This window comes from Athene noctua, chromosome 12 (genome assembly GCF_965140245.1).
Source record: "Athene noctua chromosome 12, bAthNoc1.hap1.1, whole genome shotgun sequence".
NCBI lineage: Eukaryota > Metazoa > Chordata > Aves > Strigiformes > Strigidae > Athene > Athene noctua.
In genome coordinates this window covers 11964831-11977047 of record NC_134048.1, presented here as the reverse complement: position 1 = coordinate 11977047, position 12217 = coordinate 11964831, and the positions used below count along the sequence as shown (strand labels likewise).

General features: G+C 40.6%; 1 protein-coding gene across 1 annotated transcript in view; it reads left to right on the top strand.

Annotated features, from left to right (window-relative positions):
• The window catches only part of HTR4 (5-hydroxytryptamine receptor 4), a 79976-nt gene extending 69616 nt beyond the window's left edge, over nt 1-10360 (top strand). The window contains exon 6 of the mRNA XM_074916204.1: nt 10212-10360. Within this exon, the coding sequence (XP_074772305.1) occupies nt 10212-10299 (88 nt within the window). The 3' untranslated portion in view covers nt 10300-10360. The remainder of the gene's footprint in view (nt 1-10211) is intronic.
• Nucleotides 10361-12217: the final 1857 nt, after the last annotated feature.

Sequence of the window (12217 nt, the reverse complement as noted above, 5' to 3'; positions counted from 1 at the left end):
TGTATTGATGGATACTTTCTTTGTTTTCTGGGACTTGTCAGATATGAAGAAAGGTGGGTTTTTTTCCCCAGTGGTATCTTTCTCTCACATGAGGGCTTTGCTTACTTCAAGAACTGTCTGCTAATTTTAAATTTGAGGAGGCACGTAGAAGTCTTACAAAATGTACTGAAGGCTGGATTATGTGGGCTGGAGACAGCTGTTTTTAAAACCTCTAACTGAAATTTAGTAAAGAATGATGAGTGCTTAATTCCAGCTCACAAGGTCTGAACAGTATTATTTGATTTAAAGATAATTAAGATATTCAGTGTGACTGCTCAGAGTGGAAAAAAAACCCCAAGTTGTCATGAGATAGAGACAAATTTGTATTTACATTTGACTACAAAGGACTTTAAAAATCAACATTGCTGTCATATCCATATAAATAATTTAGCAATCCAAATGTTTTCATGAGATCTGGATTTTCATCATTCAGCTGCAGTAGGAAAATGGGACTTTTTATGGTATTTCTGTGGATTTTGCCCATGGTTTCCCAAAGGACTGCATCATCTCTAAGAAGGAATGGTCCACTGATATTTGCTCCCCTTTATTTAAAAAAAAATATAATTAAATAATAAGACTAGGACAGACTTCAAATTTGACTAGGACATTTTAGGAATTTAGGAGTATTTTCTCTTTGGTGCTGATGCTGCTTGAAACATTAAGTCCACTGACTAGGTGGGTTTTGCACACAGATAACTGATGCTCCCTCCCCAGGACTGGAATAAAAGACATTCAAAGCAAAGGAAGGTCCCTGTTGTCAGGCTTGTTGCAGAGGATGGACTTCATTTTTTTGGCCACACGACTGTGCTTTCCTGGGCCTGGCTGCAGAGAGACAAATACCGACCACATCTGGTCAGTTGTTTCTCCAACAGAGATCCAATAGGCGATTCAGCAAATCATCTACCCCAGCCACTTTACTCAGATAATCATACCTTATCTTCGTGGGCTCTGCAGGCTGTCAGCTTGCAATGAAGAGAAATAGCCATAGGAGGAGGGGATGGAGACATTTGTCTGTCGTCCAGACAAACTCCGCTCCCAAGCAGAAGCAGCAGCTGGCCATAATGACAGCTTCACCATCCCCATGTCTGGGTTCGTCTGGTTTGAAATCCAGCTTCCTCCAACCCTCCTGGGTGGGAGCCCTGCACTTGAAAGTGCACAAGAGACAAACATTAAGTATATCTCTACAGAGTTAAAGGAATGTATCTGATATTTGAGGGAGCTCTCTTGGAGCAGCAGTTCTCATTGCATTTTCTGAGTTCATGCACTGTTTTTATATTCATTGATTTTCCGTACATTTAGAAGATAATTTTTCTCTGAACTGGTTGGACAAAGCAGGTCACAGGTAGTCATGCGCAGGTGCAGTGAAAGACCTACCTTTAGTAAACTCACCTCTGATAACGTGCTGGTCTCCTCTGGGCTGCAGGTCAATCAGATGCAGCGTGGGCATGATACACAATAAGCTTAAACCTTATTGCTAGGAAATCCTGCAAGTATCTTGCTCATCTCAGAAGAGAGGAAGAGATGAGAAACCCACAGAGAAACAGCAGGACCTATTCATCCTAGATCTATTGTTAGTTTGCAGCATTGAATATGAAATTGATTTACAATGTTCTGCTATGTTATCAACAAAAAGACAACAAGCTTGTAACATCTGGTTCCATTTTGCCCCAGGAATCGTGTTGAGTAGGTAGGGGTTATTCTTCTTATCCTGTTATACTGAGTTTCTACTGATAGCCACTTTAGTGGCTGAAAGCATGAGTCATTCAGCCCAGAGATTACAGAGTTACTAGAAAGCTTTTAATTTTATGGAGTCTATGAACCTGGTAATTGTGAGAGGGACAATTCTGCACTGACCTTTTGAAAATTAAATACGCAGCTGTATTAAAATCAAATGTTAAAATCAAATACATTTAATTTGGATTATGTGTATTCTTTTTTTTTTCAGCAGAAAATAGGAATGAAACAACATATTTTGTTCACATTTCATGTTTTTCAGATTTAAAATTTTTTTTTGCCTCTTTCAAAATGAAAAATGTCACACAATACAATAACAAATTCCAGAGATTCTTGGATTTTAGATTTATATTCTTCTCAACTTTCTGACTGTTTCCCAAGATTTTCCAGTTTTCCCAAATGTCAAAAGCATCTTTTCAGGGAGACAATAACATTGTCATCTTTACCCTTAGCTCCTGTAACCCTGCAGGACCCTGGGCACTCCAATGCCACAGGCTCTTTCCTGCTGTTCTGAAAAACATGCTCAAAGTTTATTCCTGGTCCACTGGGATTCAGGGTGGTCTGTGTGATCTTTCTTGGGTGCTTCCATCATAGACATGGCTAAATGATGATGCCAACCAGAAGCCACACTGCACTTAATGATATCTCTATCATCTACAGATAATCATTTACTGTGTGTTAGTGACTGCCATAAAATACAGAATTAAAAGACTGTTTTCTACCTGCTCCTGAAACAGGAATAAAGTAAACAGATGCATCACTGTCTGGGATAACTAACAAACAGTCATCTTAAGCTGTTCTCTTTTTCCCCCTCTTTTATAGTGCATTTATGAATTATGTTGTTTGCATTTATAATTATGGGACTGAACAGATGGTGTAAGGCTTATTTCAGAATGATGTGTTCATTAAAATAACCTACTCTGGTCTGCCAAGTGATTGTTAACTGTAATCCCAATTTGATATTGAAAAGAGTTAGTTATTCTTTCTCTGTAAATCCATCTGAAAGAAACGGAGCTTTGAGAAATGGATACCATATTGAGTGTGAAGCTACAATAGTGGTGCTACACATATTCCAGATGGGAAACCACTGAAGAGTTTTACAGCTGTGAGAGAAAGAAAAATGCAGGGAAAGTTAAGTTGTGGACCAACACAATTCTCAAATCTAAGAAAAGTTTCATTTCTTTATTCAATTTGAAAGCTCAGTTTCACTTAAAACATAGCTCCAGCCAGCTTCTACCTATGCACAAACTCTTTCTATTCTCTACTGTCTTAGGTAGTTGGGTTCAATAATAGTAGATTCCATTATTAAAAATGGAACTCTCTGCTCATGTAAAACTTAAATCTTCACAGGTTATCAATCTTACCTAGTAACATCTTGTCTTTCTCTAGTCCAAACAAGTGTTTACTGGGTGCTTCTGCAAATATTAAGAGATTTCGTGATGTAACTGGGAGCAATCATCACCTATTTGCCTTCCTTCCTGGAAATCTTATTGTACCAGCTTCACTTTACCAGTTTTATCATCTTGCAAGGTGTGTGATGGCTCTGGAGACAATTATTTGCACTTCAACTCCTTTGCAGTATTTTATTTCTGAGATGTCCTGCCTCACTATTTTCACATCAAGACTTCAAGATCTGGTCTGAACACAGATGAAAGCAGAGACACAGCGTCAAGGTTCCTTTTGTTGAGTTTGAAGGAGTCTATTTCTCCAGTTCTGGCTATTATCCAGATTCTCATTCCTGGCCCTCACATCTCCTTGTGCATATGTCCTACCCAGGCTACTTCAAGATGCCACTTGTGGCAGATCTCCCTCACTCCATGAGAAGTCTGAGGGCTGTGCTGCTCGTTGGCTGCTCAAAAACATAGTTTGCAGCTCTCCTACAGCTGAAAGCTTTGCTCTTCTGCACCAAAGCATCTCTTGTACCGCACAGCTGTGGGACAACCACGGGGTCATCAGAATTTTGCAGGCAAAACTCAGCGAAAATAGGGGAGAATGAGATGCAAAGCCGCAGGACTCCTGTCTGAGCCCACTGCAAGCAGAACCAAAGGTGGGAGGAAATAGGAGAGCAGTAGAAAAGCTGATGGTGTTCACTAGGAATAACCAGAATAACAAGATATATTTGTGTTTTCTGGGTTGCCTCTGCAACCATTGTCACAACCTTAAAAAATGCAAATTGGCTGTACTACAGATGTTACTGAGAAGTTTTCTGGGATTCTGGAAGGAGTTTCTAATTGCATATGAAGGAATAAACATATTTTGAAATGTTTAATTTGGAGTGCTGGCAATCAGCAAGTGGAAAAAGGAGAAAATTTAAGAGACAGGCTGATGAGTGCACTCTTATACAGAACTGCCAATATCACAGTGGTTAGATCAGTCACCTTGATAAAGGGCAGAAAAGGGCCTTGAACATGAATTGGTCTGCTCTTTTTTTCTTTTTTCTTTTTTTTTTTTATTGTCTCGTGGAAAGTTACAGACTTGCTCCAGATCAGAAATGGGGAAAATATTTGAAACTGTGGAAACTTTTGGAGAATGGGAAAAGAATTTTCTATACTGCTGATTTTAGCTTGAAACTCATTATTTTTGACCTATCAAAACTTCATAATTGCATGTTTCTCAGATGCTCTGACCTCCCTTAAACATCCACTCCAACCTATTAAACCACCTAGTTTTAAGCTAAATTGGCCTGTACATTTTTTCAAGGTGTGCACTGTCTTCAAAAGGAACTTTCCAGAGCTCAGCACAACAGATTTCTGCTTTAGTTTGGACTACAGTATGCTACTGTCAGGAAAACATGAATATATTTAGACTTTTCAGTTTTGGATTTAATTTAATGCTTGGTTTAATTTGGAATCTTGCATTTGAAATGCAAGGAGTTGACAAAAAAAAAATTAAAATACTAAAAATGTTAATATTAATGAAATTAATAAAGGACAATTCCCCAAAACAACAACAAATTTCAATGCCTTAAAATGAGAAATTTCACTTGTCATTTTTACAGAATTATTGCTTCTTAATTTTTTTTTAAAAGACAAATTTAGAGAACTGGCACAAACTCAGGAAAACTTTCAGTGCCACAAAACCTGTAGTTTTCTTTCTTTTCTCATTCTTTCAAATTTTTAAGCATGCCACAGTGAAAACTTGCTTCTTGCCTGACTCTGCCATGCCTGAGTTCCCTCCATCATTCCAGTAGGGAGTCACTAATGAACCACCAGCAATAAAGCCCAAATCCGAGTACAGGGATGTCCCAGGACCACAGTTTCATTTCAATTAGGGGTAATTTTCCGGAATTTTGTGAGTGTGGGGTCACTAGGAGACTCTCGTCACTGTTGCAAGCCAGTGGTGGAGTATATTACAGGCTTCAAACAATTTAAAGTGAACAGCTAAGAACACCAGATTTCAAAGAATTTGAATCAAGGATTTTTATCTCTATTCTTGTATTACCAGGGGGTATTTAGAAACTCTGGCAGTAACTATTTTGCATTTATAATATAGAGATATCAAAAAGATTTGCAAATACTGTGACACTTGGTGCTTATCAGCTTTTTGCAGAGTTCGTGTGTAAACTTACCCAGACTTTCCAGCCACTTGTGTAGCCAGCTGAGATGCGATGCGGGGCATCCTGGCAGTACCAGTTACCGACACATTACCGTAAATGCACCCATCCACCTACTTCTGCACCAACATTGACCTCTTGGTGTCTGAATGCATGTGCAAAATCTCTTCTCTACCTGGTGACAATATGTCCTTCATTTTCAGGGCAGAGGGGGAGTGGATTTAGGTGGCAAAAGTCCCAGGGAGCAGAGAGTTAACAGCTCCCAGTATCCCCCCGCCCCACACGAAAGCAAACCCTTCCCCACGCAGTCCAGGGACAGCTGCAAAACCTCACCTCCGTCTCCAGTGAATGTCAGGACAAGAGGAACCACTTTCTGCCAGTTCAAAAATGGAAGCAATGTAAACAGGTGTATTGGGAAAGGATTACTAATCAGAGAGCAAAGACAGCTGTGCACCTACAGTGGGTTCAGGATGGCTGTGGCTTCCTCTGCTCATCTGCCTTCAGCCTGGCTAAAGCTTCGCCATGCTTGGACAGTTGTGGGCATTTATTTTAATCTTTTTTTCTCTTCTATTATTGTGACACTCTAGGTAAAATTATTTCACCTGACAGGGTTAAAGAGATGGAGGGTGCTGAGGGAACACTAAGCCCACTCTTCAGAGGCTTTGAAAAGTGCAGGAGATGCTGCCACACAATTCCTCTAGCCCATTAGTGATTCAGCTGTAGCTGGGAAAGGCTGTCTTTGCTCTCTGTCAGTTTGTTATTAATGAGAAGTATCTACTAATGTGATCCAAACCCTCACAGAGTACCTGCGATGGGCTCCTTGCCCTTCACAGCAGCCACCAGGATTAACTGCCTGCAGGCTGATGAACTCGAGTTTGCAGGGAGCTTAAGGAAGAAGGACAGATATGAGTGTTCAGAGCAAGGACTATGGTTAAAAACCAGGGGAGTAATTAATCGGTAAAACAGCTGCAGAACTGTAAGCTGTGCTTCCCAGGCACTTCTGCTGGTGCAGAGGAGCCGTGGGCATGTGTAACCAGTGTAGGCAGCTTTACACAGATACTGCAAGCATGAAAGGTTCGTAGGAGCCATTTCTGGGATAAAGCAGATGCCTTCCAATTCCTGTCTGTTCCCCACTGCCCAAAGGACCCCAGGCACCGTCTCCAGAGAGGCTCCCTTCTGGAAACTGGACAGGTGGCTGTGAGCTCTGATAGAGGGATGGCCCACATACCATCAGAGTATTGCTTCCCTTCCTCCTGGGTCATGCTCTGTCAAGGAAATGGATGCAGTTAGCTTTTGTGTTCAGAGCCAGGAACCCTGCCCCAAAATTGCACTGTTTTCTGCTTTTTAGCCAGACAGGCATGATCCTGGGGGACAGAGGTGGATGCTCTCATCAGGAGAGGACTAAGCAGGGACCTCAGGCTCTATGAAAATGGTGACTGTTTTTCATTAGGGTTGGAGAAGCCAAAGACCAGCAATTTTTCAGCTTTGCTTCCTTAATAAATTGTATACAAGTTGGTGTGGGGGATAGCTCTGCAGGGAATGAAAATGGGAAGATTACAAACAGCCACTATCTCACCTTGGTGTTTGCACCCCAGCCCTTGCCAATTTCCCAGAATAATGCTGGAGCAACTTGTTCTGGTCATGGACCTATGGAGGGTAAAACCACACAGCTCCCCTCCACTGTGCGGAGAGCTAATCAAACCAGTTAATTAAAGAGTCCATTGGACTGTCAGAAACAGCAGGAGATGCAGAAGCAATTATCTCCAAATTGGTCATCATCACAATTAAAATACCATTTGGCAAGTATGTGAATAGCCTGCAGCATGGTCCCTTTATAGGTGGTAATACATTTTCATTATTGGGCTTTATTACTGGGTGGTGGTATTTATGATCTGAGTAAAGCTGTCAGGTGAAACGACAGTAACACTCGCCCCCAGTTCTGGGAGGAGTCGGATACAGAGGGCAGAGGCAGCCTGGGATGCTATTTGTAATTGAGCTTTGTAGCTTGATGTGCCAGCATATACAGATTCCAACGAGGGAACTCATTATAGGCAGGAAAGCTGAGCAACTAATTTGTTGCAGGTAATTTATTTAATGCATTTAAACATTTTAATTTTTTTTCCTGCTCACATACTATGACTTCCTCAAATGTATTCATTACTCAAACCTACTTGATATTTTCTCTTGATAAATTTCTCTTGAAACATTCAGCCCACACAAGCAGGGTCCGGGTGTTGTTTTCTTCTTGCAGTCGGTAAAATAAATCCCACAGTGCTTGACTTCTCAGCTGGGTGAGAGCTGAGGCACATTAGGTGTGCGTTCCTGTAGGTGAGGCAAAAACGAGTTTCAGGTGCAGCTGAAGCTTGCTCCACATAGATACTGATGACTGAAAACTTAATTATATTTTCGGAGGGCAGATCATTTAAGACAGGGTGATGTGAAAAAAAAGGAGGGCTGTTATAATCCTGTCTTTTATCCAACACTAAACTGGTGCCCTGTAACTGTCAGGTAGCTTTGAACTTTCATTTGCAGGGAAATGCCACAATATGTGAAAACAATCCTGGTAACACAAAGGCCTGCCAGCAGAGCACTCCTTTAACAGTTTCCTGGAGATGTTGGTAAGATTTTTAGGAATGATGTGTCAGTACCAGAGCAAGCCATCACCTCTGTGGTGCAGCTTTCGCACCCTGCCTACGAATGCTCTTTCCTCCTCTCCTACCGTCCTCTTTCCCCACAGGGTAAACAGCTGGAAGTGCTGAGCTAACTGCCAGAGGCTTCAGACACTTTGTGCCACAAGAGATCCTGGGACACCTTAATGACTTCTCTTTAGCTTAATGCATCTTTGTAACAAACGGCATCACCTGCTAAATTGCTGATCTTGCACAACTGTTCTCTGACTACTGCAGAAGAAGAAGAAAGGTTTGGCTCCTTGGATATCCTGTATGAAGTCAGCTTTCAGTGCCTGTCTGTTGTGCTCCTGAGCAAGTCCCAAGTTGCTCTGAACTGTGTCTGCCTTGTTCACAGAGCGGGGTGTCTCCTGGCTCTCATCCTTGTATCACCATTTGTAGCAGAGACTTTGCCCTGCTAAAGGTCTCTTTGGTGGATTGCATCACACAACATGCCATGTCTTACCTGGTATATGAAATTAAAATTACGTTATGACTTGTATGCCTCATGGTCATCTAACTGGAGTGTCTGTTCAGTGTTAGATGCAAAATGTCTTTTCTTGTTTCTTACATCAAGTCTGTATCTTGTTGGTAGAACTAGCACATTTTTTAAAATTTATGATCATTATTTAATGTGATGGACATATAGTGACCTGTATTAAGGCAATCAAGCCTGACCATGTTGAAAAACAGAATCTAGTACATTAGAGGGTAAATTGCTCCAGGAATATTCACCAGGGCAAATTCAGACAGACAGTAGAGTTTACACCCTGGCTTCATTTTGAGTCCATGCCTGGCTGATCTACTGGAATTAACAGATACATCACTTGTAGGATATTCAGACATCTACTTCAGACATTTCAGTGGCACTGTAAGCACCTTAATTAGGAGCCTAATTCCCAGGTATACTCAATGGAGAAAGAGATGCATCCAGATTAATAATGCCAAGTAAATTGATGTCAGTTTTTTAATATGTAGACAATGAGGAATCCCTGACCTTTTCTCTAATGATTATTCAGACAAATCCTGAGGCTGATAGTGCTTCTTTTCCCTCTGCTAATAGCAGGACAACTGATATATTATTCTATTTACTTAGGCTTTTTTCTTTTTTTAATCTTCATTGAGATGTGGATATTTCAGGTATGTCTTGGATATTTGTTACTAATAGAAATAATATATCTACATCTCTAAACACTCAGGAGAGGAAAGTCTTAGCAGAGACCTGATTTCTGTGATATGCATTTGGACTAGGGAAAAATATGTTTTTACAGTTATTTTTGCAGCTTCCTACTTCTGGACCTACTTGAAGGATGATTTGGTTCAGTTTAGTTTAAATGAAACAGACTGCCAAGGCAAGATACCTGATTTGCACTGTACCCTTCAGGGGGTTTGCAGGCAAGAATGATTAAATGTGAAATTCTAGAAAGATATGCTAAATCAGTGTTACTTGTTAGCCAACATTTTTGCTGTCACCTCAGATTTTCTTATTCCTACTGAGCACTGCATACCACTTAGGGAAAAGAGTGACATGTCATTAGCAAACTAAATCAACAGTTCTGTTCAGAAAGCCATATTGAGATGGGCAGCAGGAAATAGGCTGGTAGATGAGGCACAGGACAAGAGATAATGTGGAATTCCTCACACCTGAATTCTGCTTTGCCCAAAGCCTCGAGAAATATCAGAAAGGTATATACATGACATGATACCTCCAAAGGACATAAAACCTAAACAGCACTGGTTTGATACTAGAATTGGCACTAAACCCAACTTTGCAAAAGACTACTTTCTTTTATAAGTGGAAATGTCCTGAAATGTTGGTCTTGGTTTCATCTTAAACAGCATTCACTTCCTAAGCTGGGCTCAAATGATTCTTTAAATGCTTGCATTGAAGACTAACTGAAGTACCTTCAGGTTAGTCCACCCACAGATGATCAGTGTTTCTTAGTTCTTTGGTCTGGCTTCTCTCATTACCAGCTGCACCTTAGATACATGAAAACGAACAGGTTCTTGATTTTCAGGGATTGCCTTGACTGCATCAAATGGAATATTTGGTTTCCTGTTATGGAGCAAAGTAGGGATTCACGTTTGCTTAATGTGGGATCTGGATATTTGCAAGAAGTACTGTCTTAAGATGTACTTTGGAGTTTTCAAGATTTCATTTTACATAATCTTGTCCTTTTAACTAGCACTAACAAATCTTTATGTTTTTCCACTCCCAGGTACGCTGTTTTACGTAATGGGCATCATCAGGAACATGAGAAGCTTCCCATCCACAATGACCCTGAATCCCAAGAGTCCTGTTTCTAGTCACAGCCCTAGAAGAGGAATGGCTCAGCTGAAGGAAGAGATTCTTTTTAGGATACCCAAAGGATTCAGGGACAGCAGGACTTTATGAAGACTCATTCATCTGCACTGTCATGGTGCCTCCTGCACTGACTTCATATGAATGTCCAGCTGCATGTGTGTGGATTGATGGGGGCACAGGAAGGTACATGAGCAAAACAGCTGTGGAGACTTTCCTGTATCTGCAAGGACAGCAGGATTATACGACTGTCAGAGCCTTACTCCACGAGTGAGCTTTCTGTCAACGTAAGGAAACAACACAGATACAAACCACCCAGTGCAAGGACTTCTGTTATTCCTTTCCAGCTGCCATCTGTGTACAAGCCACCTCTGTGTCCTGTGATATCACGATCTTAAAGATTACAAGTTCTGGCTAGAGCCCTAACATGATGAGAGACTAAATGCCTGCTTGATCTGCACCAGATCCTGCCTGCCAGTGACCAGCTGCTGTCAGGAAAGAAACAGCACTACCTTTTATTTAGCAAAATAAGAGGAAACGTTTGCCATTTGATTATAGTTACTGGTGAAAGGTCAACGTGAGCTGCTGGTTCACCCTACCCTTCAGAGCTTTCTTTGTAAATGCTTTTCTTGTGTTTCCTGGGCAAGTTCATTGGTAGAAGACTCATAGGGTGTACATAGTGCCTGACAAGCTGGAGTGGGACCTACAGAGACTTTTCACCACTAACAGAAGGTCCTGCAAGTGGTGCTTCAATTCAGCTCAATTTCTAAAAAACAGTGGCCAACCTCTGCCATTCGAAGGCCAACGAATGGGATGTGGCCCTCAAACCCCAGGCAAACTGCCAGTGCTGTCCTCATCTGAGCAAACTTTGGACATTCTTACCAAGAAGAAATGTTGGCCAAGAGAGACTCAGTCTGTAATAGATCACTAAGTGCCATCTTGAAAAATATACCATCTAAAAACTTTTCTAGCTACATTGGAAAGACAGACTTCTACTTACATTTTCCATCTTTATTTTTCTATTTGTTTCTGTTCTCTTCCAGTTGAGGCAAGAAGTTTCAAGACTTTCAAATATCACCATATGCACATCTCTGCAAAAATCTCAGTACTTAGCTGCTTCCTGCATGTAGATGTTGCTATGTTCCTTGTGAGCTGCTTCCATCTTTGCATGGAAAGGGTGGGCAAGGCTGTAGACTTCATAACTTTGGGAAAATGCAGTAAGAAATATGCAGGATCAAGACTACAAGCCTCTACCCTTTTTAGATAAAGATCTAACCCAGAGATGCCACCCTGAGCCTAGAAAATAAAATTGTACTTTGTTATATTGTGTAATCATGTACAGATATTTTTAATGTAAAAAGAAAAGGTGACATTATTTATTATTTTTTATCAGGAACGTGGTTTTTTTCATGAAAAGCTTCTAGACCCAGGAGCTTAACATTATATGTTTTATTATTTAGTAATATTTCTGTTGCTATGTGACAGGTATTTACTGTAAACAAACAAATCTTGCTTTGAACAAACCAAAATGTTGCTTAGTAGGAAAAAAATATATGCATGATAAGAGCTACTGGCTTCCTTGCCATGGTGTCTGACTTCTTTAAATACTTCTTCCACATAAAATTAAACTGATAAAGCTTCACATCTTTTTCCTATAGGATTCAAAGATTACTGGGCAGAAACAGACCTAATTAGAAGAAACCAGACACTTACCAATGCAGAAAATTGCTAGCAGTTAGAGAAAAACTATTGGTGTTTGTTTTGATAGGTGCAGATGGGAAGAACATGAGCTATTTGAAAAGAGAGGGTGAGATAGTTCGAGCCAATTCCTGATTCATCATTAGGAAGAGTTTGGCAATGACTTGTTTTTACAAGGTTGTGTTTCCAAAAGAATTCGTTATCAGTTCAACTCTATTGTTAACA